The 19,229-nt window shown below is 36.3% G+C and overlaps 1 protein-coding gene across 1 annotated transcript; it reads right to left on the bottom strand.

Moving 5' to 3' along the window:
- Positions 1-458: 458 nt before the first annotated feature.
- On the bottom strand, positions 459-5,681 carry LOC111909682 (uncharacterized). Its single transcript, XM_023905459.3, has 9 exons — positions 4,743-5,681; positions 4,283-4,609; positions 2,644-2,904; positions 2,051-2,473; positions 1,894-1,962; positions 1,635-1,799; positions 1,314-1,530; positions 925-1,224; positions 459-844 (listed from the first exon to the last, which is right to left on the bottom strand). The coding sequence occupies exons 1-9, from the start codon at positions 5,499-5,501 to the stop codon at positions 747-749; spliced, it is 2,619 nt and encodes an 872-aa protein (XP_023761227.1). The 5' UTR covers positions 5,502-5,681; the 3' UTR covers positions 459-746.
- Between the last annotated feature and the right edge of the window lie 13,548 nt (positions 5,682-19,229).

The raw sequence follows: 19,229 nt of genomic DNA, 5'->3' as shown, positions 1-19,229 counted from the left end.
TGTTTGAATGTCTGAAAAATATGTTTTTCTTAAGAATATTAAATTACAACCTTTTGTTTAAAAAAATATTACAGCCTTAAACCGTTTATTGAACAAAACATCAATTTTTTTCTAAAACTATAAAAACAAATATAAGTAAAAACAATATTAAATAATAAGACGATGTTAAATAATAATTGATTTAATAAAAGTAAAAGAAAAATAACTATTATATCAACTAATTTATAATAAAATAAAAAACAAAAAAAAAATGATCATGAGTTTCATTGGAGCTTATTTAAGAAAAAACAATGTTAATTTAATATCAGTCTTCTAAGTTAAACTTGAGAACAAGATGGTGTAGGGATTCCATTTCAATTTAATCATTTAATTCAAGGAAAATGTCTACACCAACAAAATGACAAAAAAAAATAATAGTAAAAACATGAGAATAAAAACTTATACTATAAAAGGATAACTAAAAAAACAAAATAAATTTATTAAAAAATCACTTGATTGTAGCATTCCAAAATAACAACACTTTTTGGTCTATACTTGTATTACATCTTCTACACTGACAACACTTTCTAAATAAACCTTCTTTTTTCAAATTTTAATAAGAATATTTCCAAAGCATATAATGGCTGCAAAACTATATATATTATATAGTCCACAACAAGCTGCAAAATCATCAAACAATAACTAATCTATTTACCCTTAAATAACACACATCATCTACACACCTTGTTCATATTGAAGAACACCATTTATGTCAACTTTGGGGGATCAGGGCTGATTAAATTCGCCCATAAATTTGCAATTGTTACAAAAAATGTTTCTCCATTCCATATCACCATCTTCATTTCTGCATACAGCACAAAAACCAATTATAGGGTCAGTTTGGTAATTTCAATTGCTACTCTAATTATTCACTGATTTACACACCTGGAACTATTCGTGGTGATAAAAGTGACAGCTGGCATTGAGATTCCTCTTCATCAAGATTGACAATTGAAAATTCATCAAGATCTCGAATATGACTAATGGACTCTGATAAAGAGTCAACAGATATAACCTCCTCAAGTCCTGAAGTTGACCACAGAGAGTCACATTCTGCTAAAAGACCATAAAGCCCCTCTAAATTTACACCATTTAACAGAATCCACGGTTTGTAAAACTTGACTGCTGCTCCTAATATCACCACCACTCTATAAATCTCTCCAATGGCATTCACAAACTGTTTACCTAAAACAAAAATAAAAGATTAAATTTGAGATTGTGTTATAAATTATAACACAATCATAAATTTCATCATAGCAAAAAGCAAAAAGTACCTTGTTGTTGAGAGAGTATTTGATGATTGATGTTCTTTTGTAATGATTGATTCAAAATCCATGTGGCATGTTTGAGTTCTTGAGAGCATACTTGAATCACCTTAAACCATTGAGTGACATAATTACATGCTTCGCCCTTTGGAGCTAATTTTATAATTTTCAACACTCTTGTAATGTGGTTGATGAGGTCAATGGCTGTTTGCAAATCTGATTCTGCCTAATCACAAGATACAAGTTAGATTTTATGCAAATAATCCCTCAATCACAAATAAAAATAAAAAGTTTGTAACTTTATATTTATATGAATTGATAACTACATACTAATGGCAATCTTTTTGATATGTTATATTCTGAGTCGAATATTAGAAAATGTGGCTCATGGAGAGTTTTGATATATTGGTTTAAAGAAATAACTAGTGCCACGTCATCATCTTCATTGACTTCTGTGGATATTATATCTTTTTGGTGAAGCTTCTCAAAGGCCTCCTACAATATGCAAAATAAGTTATTGTTTTTATATAATGTTTGCATAATCGTAAAATTTACTAATAAAACAAATTTAAAAAAAAAAAAAAAAAACCTGAATTTGTTTATCAAGAGCAGCCACTTTCATCTCTTCACCAGCTAGAGTAGCAGTAATTTGAGCTTTCTAGAAAAAAAAAGATATAGAAATTACCAATTTAGTGATTTACTAAATCAATATTTTAAATTAAAAACATATTTAGTAGAGCACTGACCTTTAGACCATGAAGATGGTGTCTTGCAACAAAACATAACTCATCCTTTAAATTGGAATATAAATCAATGAAATTGTTTAGTTTCTCTTTAAATGATAAATTCTGATTTTGAGCTTTTGATTGAGAGGAAGCATCCTTGAATTCCCATGAACCATCATCAAAATTATCATCATCATCATCATCATCATGATTATTATTCACTACATCAGAACTGATTGGCTCTGATTGGTTGTACAAATCGGATAAAATATCATTTATTGATAAATTTGAGCTAAGAGTACGCATGTGTTTCCCATGTGATGATGATGATTTAAACAATTCATGCTCAAGATTTAAGGAATTATCAACTTCAGTTTCCTCTTCAATGCCAAAAATGGAAAGTGGCACAGGTTGTTTATAATTCTTTGGACTTGGCTCGTATCCCTAAAACAATCAAAGAATCATAAAAATAAAATTAATAAAAGGGTTGATGAGATGAATATTGGTAACAAACTATCTGAGATTTTTTCATTAAGTCTGAATGAAAATGCTATAATAAAAGATATAATGGTAGGAAATAGAAGAATAAAACAAGCTTAAATAGTTAAATCTACCTGTGGCTTTGATTCAGCTTCTTGAAATGATATCTCAGATTTCCCAACATTTTCATCATCATTTTCATTACCCTCAACAGGAGGTTGTGACACTGTGGCATTTTTACTTTTGTTTGACTCGGTTTGAGAGAATGAATCTGAGGAGACAATGTTTTGAGCCACTGGACTTTGTCTGAAATCAAATCCATTGTTCTTCTCCTTGTGTGAATCATCATTAAGTCCATTTGGAAATGAAAATAGATCATCTTCATCGGATATTTCCTGCATGTTTAGGTCAACCTCAAATTAGATGTGGTCAAACCTGGATATCAATCAAGTGTATGATAAGGTGATAACTAATGTCGACCCTATCATAGAGTAACAGTTTTGATTCATTTAAGTTTATAATTGCGTAAAAGTAATTAAAATGTTGGGCATAACTTATTAATTGAAGGAAAGGGGATTTGTTTTGATCAACTATATTATTAATTAAAAGATTTGGGGAAGATAACATGGAAGTTATGTTATGGAAAGGGACAAAATATGCTGCCATTTAAGTGTAAGTGAAGTTGCAATTGGAAGTTTAGGGAGGGTAGTTTGGGGAACTCACTTTGATAGCTGGTGGTTAGTTAGCCTAAGGAAGCTATAAATAGAGGGGAAGGAGAAGATTAAATCCCTTAATCGCCTTTTTCTAATGAATTTCACCATAAAAACAGACTAGAGAGAAAGGGGAATTTGGGCCCTTAATCAAGTTTTTAGTGTTCTTGAGATAATTAACACAAACTGATGAATTAAATGAAGTTTGGTAATTGGTAGTGCTAATTTGTGCAATTTCAAAACAGCAAAAATCGTTCAGTAATCATTAGCAATAGAAATCATCATAATCCAGAATTGAAGATCACATGTAAGAGGAAACACCAAAACATCAGGATCCAGAGTTGAATGTTCATAGAAATCACAAATCATAGAGAGAAATGATTTCATATTTATACACAGAAGAGAGGAATCATACAAATCGGAAATTCCTATCCACAGAATTAGGAAATCATAACACTTCATATCATAGAAATCACCTATAATGCTTTTATTGAACAACCATAAATTACGCACATGTGCAATAAAAACTCTCAAAAGGAGTTTACATCTTCACAAGTTATGTTAGGTTTCAAATCTACAAAAAGTAGTCTTGTTAAATGCATTATGCATATGCAAATGATACTTATGCCTTTTGATTCTTTATGTTTTAAGTGTTTTTCATGATTGTTTACATATGTGCATATTTCATTATGTAATATAATATACATGCACCTCTGAATGCGATAAAACAGAGTTTTCTGGTGGAACAGAATCAAATGGAGTTTTTGGATGAATGTGAGTAGGGTTTATGGATGAACTGGATGTAATGGAATGATAATCATGCCCTTGATATTATGCGATAAAACAGACACTCAGATTGTACATTATGCATCTAAGCAACATTTGAAAGAATTTGTCCCAGTTATCTCTCATCAAGACCACCTTAAAATAGCCTAATATGTTTGCTTCATAAGATTTGAATCTGATTCATTTGCTTCATTCAACACTGATATTGAAACATGTGCCACATATTTTTAAGAAATAACAAAAAAAGACTACAAAAAAAAGCCATGTGATTGTGTACCTTCTTCTTTGATGGTTGTTCCATAAATGCAGCCTCAAACTCCCCAAAACTATCAACACTTCCACCAAGTGGATTTGAATTTAACTCGTTTGTGGTATCTTTCGAATTAGCTTTTGTGTCAGCTGCAAATCCATTCTGAATGTTTGTGATTGGCTTGGAGTTGAATCCACTATCAGTTACATGAGATTCAACAAAAACTCCATTGCTTGGTGCTCCAAATAGATCATTAGGCCTATGCGAACCATTGTTTGGTGTTCCAAACGGATCATTAGGCCCATGTGAGCCATCTTGTAGACTTGGAGGAGACACAGTCTTCTCAGAACGTTCCTAAAAGAGAGGATTCAAACAGTCAAGGTGCACTCTTTTCCTATGGCGGAGTGTAATTGTAAGCAGACGCATCAAGTGAAATTCCAGAAAAGGGATTACGATCTCAATACTAACATGAAGCAACAATCATTACCTTATTATCCTTCCCATTTTGCGCTAACTTGGACTCTGAGTAGGCATCCATGAATTCCCAGCCGCCTTCATCATCAGATCCATGATACCCAGAAGCACCAACTGAATGAAAGCTAAAAGAACTCAAGGATTCCGATTTTGAAAAAGGATCCTTGGATGCAGCTGAATTTCTTGCAGTATAGTTCAATCCATTGCCATTATCGGCCGCCTTTGTGGCAACTGAATGAAAGCTAAAAGAACTCAAGGATTCCGATTTTGAAAGGGGATCCTTGTATACAGATGAACTTCTTGCAGTAGAGTCCAATCCATTGCCATTATCGGTCGCCTTTGTGGCCGTCTGCTGCTGTCTCGGACCATAAAGATCCGAGATCAAGTCATTGATACCCAGATTAGCATTACTTTTATCAGTATTGTTATTGGATGGAAAACCACTATTACCAGGAAAAGATGATTGCTTAACATCATTTCCTGCCACAGGCATAACCGGTTTCTTATCTTCCTCCTCCTCCTCTTCTTCACCTCCAAATAGAGATAGCGGCAAAGCTCCTTTTATCTTCTCCCACTTTGGCGTTGTCTGTATCTGTGGCTGCGGCTGTGGAGAAAGATTGTGATCTGTTGCGTTGTTTCCGACAAAATTGAAATCCCCCCAATCGTCGTCGTCGCCGGTGGTGGCTGGAATCTGAGAGGAGGAATTAGGCGTCGGCTGGTTAGAGGCGAATGTGAATTCACCAAAAGAGTCGTCGTCATCGTCGTCCGCCATAACTGTGGGTTGCTTTTCTTCTCCGACGCTCCGAATGGTTGATGCGCACAAGATGGTATGATCAATATCTTCGTCTTGTGCTCGAATTGTGAGGTTTCATTGTGAGTTGGTTTTGCATCGACACATATGGGGTGTTTGGACGTGCCTTTTAAGGGTTTTCAGGTTTTGCAAAATTACACAAAGAGAAATGATACTTTTAGTTGCTCTTTTGTATGATAAAAATTGAATCTTTTTCTAAATCTGATTCCTTTTTCTGATTCACAATGTTCTTGGTCTATTGATTGTCAAAATTAACGGTTAATTTGTTAATATGTGGAAATAACTATTTAATAATTACCGTAAAAAAAGTTTTTGTTGATTCATCTACATTTAGACTTTATATATATTTTTTACTAGCTGTGACACTCGTATATTATACGGGTTGATTAAAACAAAATGTTAAGTACGAACGATTAAATACAAATTTTATTTGAATTTGAAATTGAAATAAGTGAAAATTATGAGAAAAAAACATGCAAAAAATAAAGAAATAAAAATTATGTATTTATTGTGTAGTACACGGGTTAATTATAACAAAATATTAAACATAAATATTTAAACCCTAAATTTATTTGAAATTTAAAATTTAAAATTTAAAATTTAAAATTTGAAATTAATGGTAGGTTTAATTTATGGAAACCAAATTAATGATATATTGAAAATGAAAATCTTTCCTAATAAATGAAAATAATTTTGCCATATGTCACTCTTTCATTAAATTGGACACATGTCATTTTTTGGTATTTTTGAATAAATGTTTTTCCATTTGTCATTTTCTCATTTTTTTTTATATTTTCTTAATTAACACATCATATTTACATCTCAATTAATAGTTGCCTTAATTGAAAATAACCAATAAATTACAATATTACAATTCATATAGTATTTAATATGTTTTCTTTTAAAAAATCAAATTTAAAATTCAAATAAATTTTTGTTTAAACCTTCATGTTTAATTTTTTTGTTTTATCCAACCCGTATAACATACGGGTGTCATAACTAGTTAAAGTAATGAGTGGAAAATAAATATATCTCAAATTATAACAAAATGACATGTGGCTAATTTTATAAGAGAATGACATGTGGCAAAGTTATTTTCATTTATTATGGTAGATTTATTTAAGTCCTAAAAATGAGGAATCGAATTCAATTTGATCATTTTATACTCATTTATATTTTAAAAATTACACTTATTGCTCATATTTAAAATTTGTTGACTTGATTTTAAATTTCATTACAAATTTAGTCTAAAATTTACCTCTTTGGCCCAAATTTCGGAATTTTGTTATGAATTCATCATGATTTTATTTTCCTTTAGAATATTTTTTTTCAGAAAAAAAAATCAAATATATTTTTTCTTTATAAAATCATATTTATATAAAAAAAAACATATTTTCACATAAACAATCTTATATTTTCTATATAAAAAAAATTTAAAAACTTTTATGTATACGAAATACCTATTTATAAAAATAGGTATTTATTAAATACATAAATATATACAAATCCATTTAAAAAAATATAAACAAACACGTATTTTACAAGAAAAAATGTATAAAAACATCTATTTTTGTAAAAACATATTTACATGCATCCAAATAAATGTTTGTATACATTTCTTTTATAAAAATATATTTCTATATTTTTTATAAACACCTATTTTATAATAAACGCATTTGTATTAAAATATGTTTATATAAATATATACAAACACGTATTTTATAAAAATACATTTAAACACGTTTTTATAAACAAATACATACAAACATGTTTTTATAATACAAAAGAGCAACTAAAAGGAATCAGATTTAGAAAAAGATTCAATTTTTATCATACAAAATGAATTTTGTAAACAATACGCGTCATCAAATTAAAAAACAAAATTTATTGTCATTAAATTTAGAAAAAGATATTGATCATCAAATTTATTGTCATCAAATGTGCGTCAACAATGAAACCTCACAAACTTTATTGTCATCAAATTAAGAAAAAGATTAAAAATGATAAAAAAAAAATGTGCATCATCAAATTAAAAAACAAAATTTATTGTCATACAAGTTTTTTTCAATCCACACAACGTTATATTTTTGTGTTAAACCCAAAATAATATATCAAATGGGTTAATTTCCAAGTTATAAGTTACCATCTTTCAAAACAAATTAGATTTTACTGTTAGGGGTTTACATTTTATGTGAAAATATATTTTTTTTGTATAAATATGATTTTTTTTTTAAAGAAAAAACATATTTGAAATTTTTTTTTTGAGAAAAAAGTTGTAAAAACACTAAAGTTAAAATGAATTCATAACAAAATTCTGAAATATAAGCCAAAATGGTAAGTTTTTCACCAAAAGTGTAAATTTTAGACCAAGTTTGTAATCTGGCCAAAAGTGTAATTTTTGAAAATTGGATGACCTGTTGATCGGGTAAAGGGGTTAAATTGAATACTATTACCGATTTTTAGGACTTAACTGAATAAAAAATATATATAAATACTAAATTAATTATGAAGCAAATAGGTAATGACTTTTTTACAGTTTTCCATTTAATATTTAACAAAATGATCATTTAATAACTTAATAAAAAATGATATGTTTTTTGTTTTTGGGTAATTGAAAATTTTGTTTGGTATTTTGGACTAACTTTATGTCATTTAAAAAAATATATGACAAAAAAGTATATTAAGACTAATATCTATTCTAATAAATAAAGAGATTTTTTTGTCACTTATTACACTCTCATTCAATTTGTCAAATGTAATTTTGTGGTTATTTTGAATTAATTTTTTTTCACATGTCATTTTATAAGTTTTTCTGTTTTTTTTTTATTTCACGTAATATTTTAATATAATAATTGCAATAAATATAGTAATAAATGAATATAAATTTCATTAATAACCTTACCTTTTAATTTCAAAATTCTCAAACTTAAAGCTCATTAGTTTCTTTTGTTTAAATATTTAAATTGTTTGTTTAAATTTAAAAATATAAAAAAAAAACATTTTCATTATAATAATTTATTATTTTTCTTATTTTCTTATAAATTCAAAGATTTCAAATATTTAGACATTTATATTTTTTCTTTTTTAAATTAACTCATGTAATACATGGGTCTCAAAACTAGTTGTTGACCATTCGTGAATGCAGACAAATTAAAACTATTCTAGAATTTTGAAGAAAAAATCTAGAATTTCGAGAGATCTTTATTTTTACTAAAATCCAACAACAAATTAAAGAATCACAACAAATGAAAAGTAGATACAATAAAAGGACTCGGTATATGACACTTAAATGGAAAGATGGTGATATAGATTTCAAACCGGCCATTTAAAACATAAATAGAGATAGTTTTTTGATTTTTTGGTGCAAATAAGAAAAAAATACATATTATATATTTGATTAGTCTGGAATGGCTCATTTTGAACAAAAAAATTAATTTTTTAAAACACACAAAACTTTGTATTTTAACTAAGTTCTTCATCCGTAATAGGGATGACAAAAAAAACCCGAACCCGATGGGGAAACCCGACTATTTCGGGTCGGGTAACGGGTCGTTATCGGATTTTTTATCGGGTTCGGGGCAGGGAGTGGGTTATCCTCGCCCCGATCCGACCCGCCCCGATTATATGTATATGTGTGTGTGTGTGTGTGTATATATATATATATATTAATGGCACGCATCAAAGATAAAATACTTACTGTGGAAAATATTTTTAGTTATTAACAATCCGGTGTGAACGATCATTTTTATGTTTTGACGTATTACACTAAAATTAAATAAAATAATTTTTAATATAACGTCGATTTAATTTTATTAAAGTGATTCATCATATTTTTAATTTAAAAGGGAGACTAGAACACATATTTTTTATAAGACATCGGGATACCCTAAAACGGAATAAAGATTTCGTTATGAATTGTTGTAAACCCGATAAGAAACCCGAAACCCGACTGGAAAACCCGAACCTATTGGGGCGCCCCGATAAGAAACCCGAAAGATATCGGGGCGGGTTTGGGAAACCATGCCCCGCCCCGAACCCGCCCCGTTGCCATTCCTAATCCGTAATAGTCATTTTTCTTGATATCCTTATTTTTTTCATTAACGTCATCTTATTACATTATTGTTACTAATAGCATGGCCACACAAACAAATAATTGATAAAGATGGGCACCAATCTTCTGTCAAAGTTAAACTCAACATTGAGTATTCCACAATAAAACTATAAAAATACAACATTGCTACTTCACATCCACCCTTAGAGACCATCTACATATGACTATTTTTTATCATTCAAGACCAAAGTTTCTCACTTGATGATGACATTGGGCTTTATTCTAAATTGTTTTTCCAAAAACGCTAATAACAATAACAAAAGTCTAAAAATAGAATAAACTTAATTCTATTTTTAACCCACCAATGATTATTTTGAAAAACATTAAAAGATTAACAACCATAGAAGAAAAAAGTGTTACAACATTTGAAGATTTTGATTCCTTTTGGGAGATTAGAAGTTGATGAAGATGACAAAAGACTCAAATGAGATATTCTCTAGAGGTATCCACCAAGTAAGAGTAAACTACTTCAAGATACTAGTCTTCACTAGTATTAAGTTGTTCTTAAGACGTTAAGGTGTTGTTTGTTTTCCGAAGTGAAACTGTCTGAAGTATGCGGACCACTTCTGCAGACCTTTGCAGTAGAAGATGTGGACCAAAGTGCTGCAGATTGTAATGATAAACATGTTTGTTTTTTTAACGTCTGCAGGCTGCTGCAGATATTAAAAAATAAAAAATAAAGTAATTTAATAAACCGAAAATAGTTTTTTAATAACAAAAATGTAACAATTGTAGTCTTAAAACATTGAAATAAAATTCAAACAACCAAATTAGTCTTACAATAACATTTTTTAATAAAATCCATACAACCAAACTTAAATAATTCTCATTCCATATGTTACATCAATTGTTCGGCAATTTCATCCTGTAATTGGGTTATATATTCACGGTTCGTTGCAGTACCATGTGTTGGAATCTCATTTTCATCATTATCAACGACTGCATTGTTATTCCGAACCGGGACAGTTGGTTCATCATATCGTGCAAAATACTCATCACGTAGTCTCTCTCTTCTTATAAAATTATGAAGCACAGAACATGCTAGGGTAATGTTTCGTTGTGTAACCAACGAGAATGGCGTCATCCTCTTCAATATAGGGAATCATGCTTTCAAGACGCCAAAAGCACGCTCAATGACATTCCGAAGTTTTGCATGTGCATGGTTAAATTTTTCTTTATTCGTTAATGCACGTCTTCGACGAAAATCTCCAAGCCAATACCTAACATTACGACACAGTGCCATAAAACCTCGAATGTTTGCATAGGCGGCATCACAAAGATAATATTTATATGTAAAAAAACAAAAAAAAAAGTCATTTATTTTTCAAACTAAGATAAAACTATTTAAATAACCATAAATTTACATGATGGTGGAAGCGGGAATGGTGCATGTGGATTTGCTAATGCTTCTGATAAAATTCTAGAATCATGTGTTATCCCTTCCCAACCGGCCACAACAAACGTAAACATCATGTTGAAGTCACATATTGCCAATACGTTTTGGTAACAATCGCCTTTTCCCCTACTTCTATATAAATCTCGTTTGTTTGCTGGGACAACAACATGTATCAAAGTGCCATCAAGTGCACCAACTGCTCCATTGAACACCCGTCGTAGCCTCCTATTATGTCCCGAAATGTTTTGATTCAGATTAAAAGAAGTTGGTACTATAATGTCATGTGCGAAAAGCAACATTTTGTCCAACACTTCATGAAAAAACTTATGAATTGTTTGCTTTAAGTGTTGAAATCTCCGCTTGATAATCACATAACGTTGGTTATGATCAATCATCATAAAAAACATAGCCATCTTCTCCTCGACCGACACATGTTTGCTATCCTTTAATGCGTAGTTTACTCTAAAATGAGCACATAGTCGGACAAATGATTCACAGGACATGCGTAGCACTTCAATACATTGTAGAGGATTACGGTGAAGTAATTCTAACGTAAATTCATGTCCCGTCATTTCCGAATCGTTGTCCTGCACTCGTTTCACACCCATCTTCCAAAAGTAGTGGACGTACAAGTACATAAGAATTATGAGTAGTATCTTTTTGTCGTGATCCATTACAAACCTATTAATCAACAAAACATAACATAATATAAGATAATAACATAACCTAAGACTCAAGAGCCAACTAACATAAGCTAATAACATAACATAACATTCAAGTATCAAATACTAAAAAATAACATTCAAGTACCAAATACTAAAAATAACATAACATTCAAGTACAAAATACTAAAAATAACATTCAAGTACCAAATACTAAAAGTAACATAACATTCAAGTACCAAATACTAAAAATAACATTCAAGTACCAAATACTAAAAATAACATAACATTCAAGTACTAAATACTAAAATAACATTCAAGTACCAAATACTAAAAATAACATTCAAGTTCCAAATACTAAAAATAACATTCAAGTTCCAAAACATGCAATTAAAACCTAAACAACTCAAGTGTATAAACTTAACGAACAATCTTTCCATCCTTTAAAACTCCTAAACTCGTAGCTGTCATCTCGATCCATCCTCTTAATATTTGTGGATCATTAGGAAAATTTACCCACATCTCTCTCCTATTCATGGTCCCTCAAAAAATATGATACACAACAAATCGTAGAGGGTCTACTGGGTCTAACTCGAGCAACTCAAGCTTCTCTAAGCATTGGGGAATTGTTGGCCCTTGAGTCAAATGACGTAGAGCTTTTTGCATCTCCAGTGCTAAATCATCAGCATTAATAGAAGCTTTAGGCGATGCACAAGAAGGTGGATCAGGTGAGGTACTAGGAGCTCGAGGTCTTGGAGTTGAGGGTTTAGCCCTTTTGTTGGGGTTACCAGAAGGTGAAGCAGTAGAAGGTGAATCAGCAAAAGGTGAAGCAGCAAAAGGTGGAGGATGAGTATGATTGGAAAAGAACTTATCCTCGTCTATGTTAATGGAAGGGGCGTCCATAAGTTGTAGTGGTGCGACATGGAAAGAAGATGATCCATGTCCCGATGGTGATTGTGATGTGGCATAGCTCAGATTACCAGATGCACTGTTTCCATCAAAGAGTTATGCACAAAGCTCTGGAAACACTAATGGGACAGTTTTCAAAGAAGCGGCTTTCGGATGTCCCTAAACGCAATCAATGTAACAAAAGTAATATAAGAATAAATGACAACGATATAAACAAAATACATATAATAGATGTGTGTGTGTGTGTGTGTATATATATATATATATATATATATATATATATATATATATATATATATATATACCTTTTTAAAGTCCTGTCACTCCTCATTTGTTAAGTTAAAAGTATTTGTTTGTGGATTGTAAAAGTTTTCAGTTTTGATTTTTAAGTATGACCATCCTGTGTATTTCACTTTAAGGTTATCATAGGCGTTTTTTTAAATGTCGTTGATTCAAATCCACGCCAAACTTTTCCTTAATGGTTGTTCCTGACTTGTGCCATGATTGTTTGTGCAAACTCAAACCTTTTATACCCACGGTTTGCACTTCTTCAATACAAGTTTGCAATAAGCATTTTGTTTGCTCATTGGTCCATGTATGTTTATTTCCCATTGCTAATAACAAAAAATATATAGAATACATACTTTAGCTACAAAGATTGATCATATTTCAACATAATCAACAAATAAGTTTAGCATATTCAACAAAAATACATCATGAATGAACAAAAAAACCATATAAGCAAACATTATACAACACAATCAACAAATAAGTTTAGCATGTTCAATGATTTAAGCACAAACTTGCATATAAGCATAAACTTGATCTCCATGAAAGAAATACAAGTGATAACAATTCAATATTCAACAAAGATTTTACCAAGGATTATTCAAATGTCATCAACAAAGATTTTACCAAGGATTAGAAATAAGACCCCACATGAGAACCAAAAACTCATACGCCCAACACTCCAAGCTAATTCACACAAAAAAATCCCCTAATTAATGTAAATTCTCTCTTTTAAAAAAAACCCTTCAAAATCTTACCAGAAGGTATACTCAATGAAACAAAGCTTGAAATAAAGTTTTAATTTTAGTCCAAGTATTATTTTGACTTCAAGAATAATCAATCATGTAACGACCCAATTTTTTTTTTTTTTTTTTTATACTACTTAAGAAAAACATTAATAAATAAAAACATTGTCTAAATAAAAAGAAACATTGTTTGTTCACACCATAACACATTGCAACCATGTTCTCAAAAGCCAAACCGTACATCCCATCAAAATATCAGAGTACAATCCCAGTAAATCTCATAAATGCGGAAACCGAAGAGTGTGTGAATGACGTGTCGCTACCGCGCCGGCTCCTTCCCCTTCGATGCAGAGGTACCTGAAAACAAAACTGTAAACGTAAGCACAAAGCTTAGTGAGTTCCCCCAACGTACCGCATACCATACAAACACATAACATATATACTGCCAGACTATTCTGGGGTGCCTGACTACCCGGTACAGCCATTCTGGGGTGCCGACCTACCCATACGGCCATTCTGGGGTGCCGTCTTACCCGTGTCAAGCCATTCTGGGGTGCTGACTACCCATCGGTCCTAACAACCGATCCTCGGGGACTATTTCACCCCTACTACTACGATCACATATAACATAACAAGCCAGCATGCATACATATCGTCACATACTGTCAGACGTATCTGGGGTGTCTGACTACCCTTCGGTCCGAACAACCAAACTCTACTACTATCACATACAGCATATCATACTAGCATATAACATGTCAGGTACTAGCGAACTTAGATGATATCACAAAGACAATCATCTATCATACAACTCCTACTGGTGGGTCGGCATTGTGGCCTTAGACCCACCGCTACTGGAAGGTAACTCACCTCAAAGTAGCTGCTGAACTGATCGGGAACTAACTGACTGCTGCTGCTCCGGGAGTCCTCCGGCTGCAATTTCCACGGCATACTCAATCAAACACTGCTAACTGTCCTTTAGGTAAAATGACCATTTTACCCCTGGATTAACTCTAAGCCAAAGCTGGAGTCAACTTTCAGTCGACCCGACTCGCCGAGTGGATCACCACTCGCCGAGTCCCTAGCAAACCAATGTCCTGGGCCCCTGGTTCTACTCGTCGAGTCGGGCTATGACTCGACGAGTTCACCTTCTAACTGCCATTCAACACCTTCATCCTACTCGCCGAGTTGTATGAACAACTCGTCGAGTTCATCTTCATCCGATGAACACTTTATGCTAAGACTCGCCGAGTTGTATGAACAACTCGCCGAGTCTGTTCTTGAGCTATGAAGATTGCCTTGGACTCGCCGAGTCAGGGCATTGACTCGCCGAGTCCTAACACGGGTGAGTTCAGCTCCCAACTCACCGAGTCACCCCCTGTGACTCAAGGCTCAACTCGACACATGAAGAAGGGACCAATTCGGTGACTCGCGACCAGACTCGCCGAGTCACCTATGCGACTCGCCGAGTCGTCGCCATGCACTCCTTAAATATACCGATTTGCTCGGTTCCAGACCCTGCCATTCATAGATCTGGACTTCTAGGACACGAATCACACGTAAAGTTTCCAACTTTACGTGTGGATATTCACCAATATGGATTATAAGGCTCAAAATGTCTCAAAATGGTAGATCTAGGGCTAACAAGCCTCATGAGGCCAAAAAGCTAACAGATCTGAGCTCCTGGAGCTCAATCTTACATAGATCCAAAGGCCAAACGCCTTATTACAACATATAATGAACATGCAAACTTGGGGAATTGACCAAGAAGGACCCAAATGAAGTTTTAAGCATAGAATCAAGGGGAAAACGGGTTATACCTCAAAGGAAATGTTGAAATGACACAAGGATGGCTGATCTCCTTCTCCTCTTCTTGATCTACTCCTCTTACTCTTCAAAACCTTCAAGAACACACCAAGAACACCTCAAACTCTCAAGGAAACAAGGGAAAACGATGTAGGGGGAGTTCTGGGGGTGAATGGGGACGAGTTGGGGCGGAATGAGAGTTTAAATAGGGTGCAAACCCTTGAAACTTAGGGTTTCATCCCGCAGCGGTGACTCGCCGAGTCCAGGATATGGACTCGTCGAGTCGCCTACTTAAAACGCGTCCTGAGTCTCGTCCCTACTCGGCGAGTCGGACCCTATGACTCGCCGAGTCTAAGGCTAAATTAGGGCAATGCTCAAATAAAATTCACATACCGGAAACCAGGTGCTACAAATCTCCCCCACTTATTTTAGACTTCGTCCTCGAAGTCTGCTGCCTGATCCTGAAACAGCTCGGGGTAGTGTTCCATCATCTCGTCTACCGACTCCCAAGTCCACTCTGAACCCTTGCGGTGCTGCCATTGCACCTTCACTAGCTCCACCCTCTTGTTCCTTAAATCCTTCGACTTCCTGTCGAGGATTGCGACTGGGCGCTCGATGTAGTTCAGGCTGTCATCAACCTGAATATCCTCCAAAGGTACTACTGCAGAATCGTCCACTAGGCACTTCCGCAACTGCGAAACATGGAAAGTGCTGTGGATCTGGCTAAGCTCGGCTGGCAGATCCAGCCTATATGCTACCTTGCCCACCCGGGCTAAGACCCTGAACGGTCCGATGAATCGCGGGCCCAACTTGCCCCGCTTCCTGAATCGGATGACGCCTTTCCACGGTGACACCTTCAGGAGGACCATATCCCCGACCTGGAACTCTAAATCGGATCGACGCTTGTCGGCATAACTTTTCTGTCGACTCTGAGCAGTCTGAAGCCTGCTCCGGACCTGCTGTATCCTCTCAGTCGTCTTGAGCACCACTTCGGTGCTTCCCATAACTCTCTGGCCAACCTCACCCCAGCATATCGGGGTCCTACACCTCCGTCCGTACAACATCTCGAAGGGAGGGCGGTCGATACTCGCGTGATAGCTGTTGTTGTAGGAGAACTCAACCAAAGGAAGATAGGTATCCCAGCTACCACCGAAATCCAGAACACACGCCCGCAACATGTCCTCCAAAGTCTGGATGGTCCGCTCACTCTGTCCATCTGTCTGCGGGTAAAAGGCGGTGCTGAAATGCAGACGAGTGCCCAACTCGTCATGGAATCTCTTCCAAAACCTGGAAGTAAAACGCACATCCCTGTCCGAGATCACCGATACTGGCACCCCATGCCGTGCCACAATCTCCCTGATATAGATGTCGGCCAATTTCTCGGCCGATATGCTCTCCGGAATCGGAATAAAGTGAGCACTCTTGGTCAATCTATCCACGATGACCCAAATCGAATCCACTCCACGCGCGGTCCTGGGAAGCTTTGTGATAAAATCCATCGTGATATCTTCCCACTTCCACAGTGGAATGTCCAACGGCTGCATCTTGCCATGCGGCCTCTGATGTTCGGCCTTGACCTTCCTGCAGGTCAAGCACCGCTCGACGTACCATGCCACATCCCGCTTCATGCAGGGCCACCAATAGTCTAGACGAAGATCCCTATACATCTTCGTCGCCCCGGGATGAATAGAGAATCGGGACTTGTGCGCCTCCTCCATCAAAATCTGGCGCACGCCCCCGCGATACGGCACCCACACCCTATGGTGTAGTGTCAATAACCCTCGGCTATCATAATCGAAGGAGGAAACCTGACCTACTACGCGCTCGTTCTTCCGATGCTCCTCCTTGATAGCCTCCTGTTGAGCTTCCCGAATCTGCTCCAACAGGGGAGTCACCACAGTCATCCTCAAACAGGCGTCCCTGATCGGTGCCGTCTTGCGACTAAGCGCATCGGCCACCACATTGGCCTTTCCCGGGTGGTAAAGGATCTCGCAATCATAATCCTTCACCACATCCAACCACCGACGCTGCCTCATGTTCAGATTCGGCTGGTCCATGAGGTACCTCAAGCTCTTGTGGTCCGTGTAGATGGTACACCGAACCCCATAGAGGTAATGTCGCCAAATCTTGAGGGCAAATACCACCGCCCCCAACTCCAAATCGTGCGTCGGGTAGTTCGCCTCGTGAGGCTTGAGCTGCCTCGAAGCGTAAGCAATGACATGCCCCCTTTGCATCAGCACCGCGCCCAACCCAGAAATGGACGCATCGCAATAGACCACGAAATCCTCTACGCCATCTGGCAGGGCTAAGATTGGCGCCTCACACAATCTCTGTCTCAGCGTCTCAAATGCAGCCTGCTGCTCGGGTCCCCACCGAAAGACCACGGCTTTCTTCGTCAGCCGCGTCAGGGGCACGGCTATCTTGGAGAAATCCTGGATAAATCTCCGATAGTAGCCTGCCAATCCTAGGAAGCTCCGAATCTCAGATGGGGACTTCGGAACCTCCCATCTCATCACGGCCTCGACCTTGGCCGGATCGACCAGAATCCCGTTCTGGTTGACGAGGTGCCCCAGAAATTGCACCTCGCGCAACCAAAACTCACACTTGGAGAACTTGGCACACAAGCTCTCCCTCCTCAGGGTCTCTAACACCTCTCTCAAATGCTCCTCATGTTCCTCCCGGGTCTTGGAATAAACCAAGATATCATCGATAAAGACTATCACAGACCGGTCCAGCATCGGTCTGCATACACGGTTCATGAGGTCCATGAACGCGGCAGGAGCATTGGTGAGCCCAAACGGCATCACCACAAACTCGTAATGGCCATAGCGCGTCCGAAACGCGGTCTTCTGCATATCCTCCTCCCTGACCCTCATCTGATGATAACCCGAACGCAAATCAATCTTGGAGAACCAAGATGCGCCCTGAAGCTGGTCAAAGAGGTCATCAATCCTCGGAAGCGGGTAACGGTTCTTCACCGTTACCTTGTTCAGCTCCCGATAATCTATACACATCCGATGCGACCCATCCTTCTTCTTCACAAACAGAATCGGGGCTCCCCAGGGCGAACTGCTCGGCCGAATAAATCCCTTGTCCAGCAGCTCCTGCAGCTGCGTAGACAACTCCTGCATCTCGGGAAGAGCCAACCGATACGGTGCTTTGGCTATTGGAGCCGCACCGGGAACGAGGTCAATCCTGAACTCCACCTGTCGCTCCGGAGGTATCCCAGGTAGTTCCTCCGGAAAAACATCAGCAAAATCTCGAACCACCGGGACCTCGCTCACGGTCGCCTTACCCGCCTCCCGGGTGTCCATCACGTACGCGACATAACCCGCGCATCCCTGCTGAAGGTAGCGCCTAGCCCTCGCTGCTGAACATACAGTGGGTCCACACTGCGGCCGCTCTCCATGAATCACTAACTCTCTCCCGCTTGGGGTCTTGACTCGCACTAGCTGCTGTGCGCAATCTATCACTGCCCCATTAGGGCTCAACCAATCCATACCAATAATCACCTTGTTCCCACGCAATGGAATGGGAACCAAGTCTACCAGGTAACACTCCTCAAACAGTCGCAGGACACAATTTCGAAACACCATCGATGCTCGCACCGATCGATCATCGGCAATCTCTACCTCTAACGGGCAATCTAACTCGCCTGAAGTCTTATGAAATCTCTTGCTAAGAGCAAGAGAAACGAACGATCGGGATGCACCCGAGTCGAACAATACCTGAACCGGGATGCCGTTCACATGGAACGATCCTAATACACAT

Source organism: Lactuca sativa, chromosome 2 (assembly GCF_002870075.4).
Source record: "Lactuca sativa cultivar Salinas chromosome 2, Lsat_Salinas_v11, whole genome shotgun sequence".
Lineage (NCBI taxonomy): Eukaryota > Viridiplantae > Streptophyta > Magnoliopsida > Asterales > Asteraceae > Lactuca > Lactuca sativa.
This window is presented reverse-complemented; position numbering and strand designations above follow the sequence as displayed.

What these genes read in the sequence shown, in the direction of transcription:
- LOC111909682 (XM_023905459.3), bottom strand. Translation starts at nt 5,501, where the DNA reads ATGGCGGACGACGATGACGACGACTCTTTTGGTGAATTCACATTCGCC. An exon ending in TATCAAAAAGATTGCCATTA is followed by an intron (nt 1,531 to 1,634) that starts GTATGTAGTTAT and finishes TCTTGTGATTAG; the next exon opens with GCAGAATCAGATTTGCAAAC. An exon ending in ATCACCACGAATAGTTCCAG is followed by an intron (nt 845 to 924) that starts GTGTGTAAATCA and finishes TGCTGTATGCAG; the next exon opens with AAATGAAGATGGTGATATGG.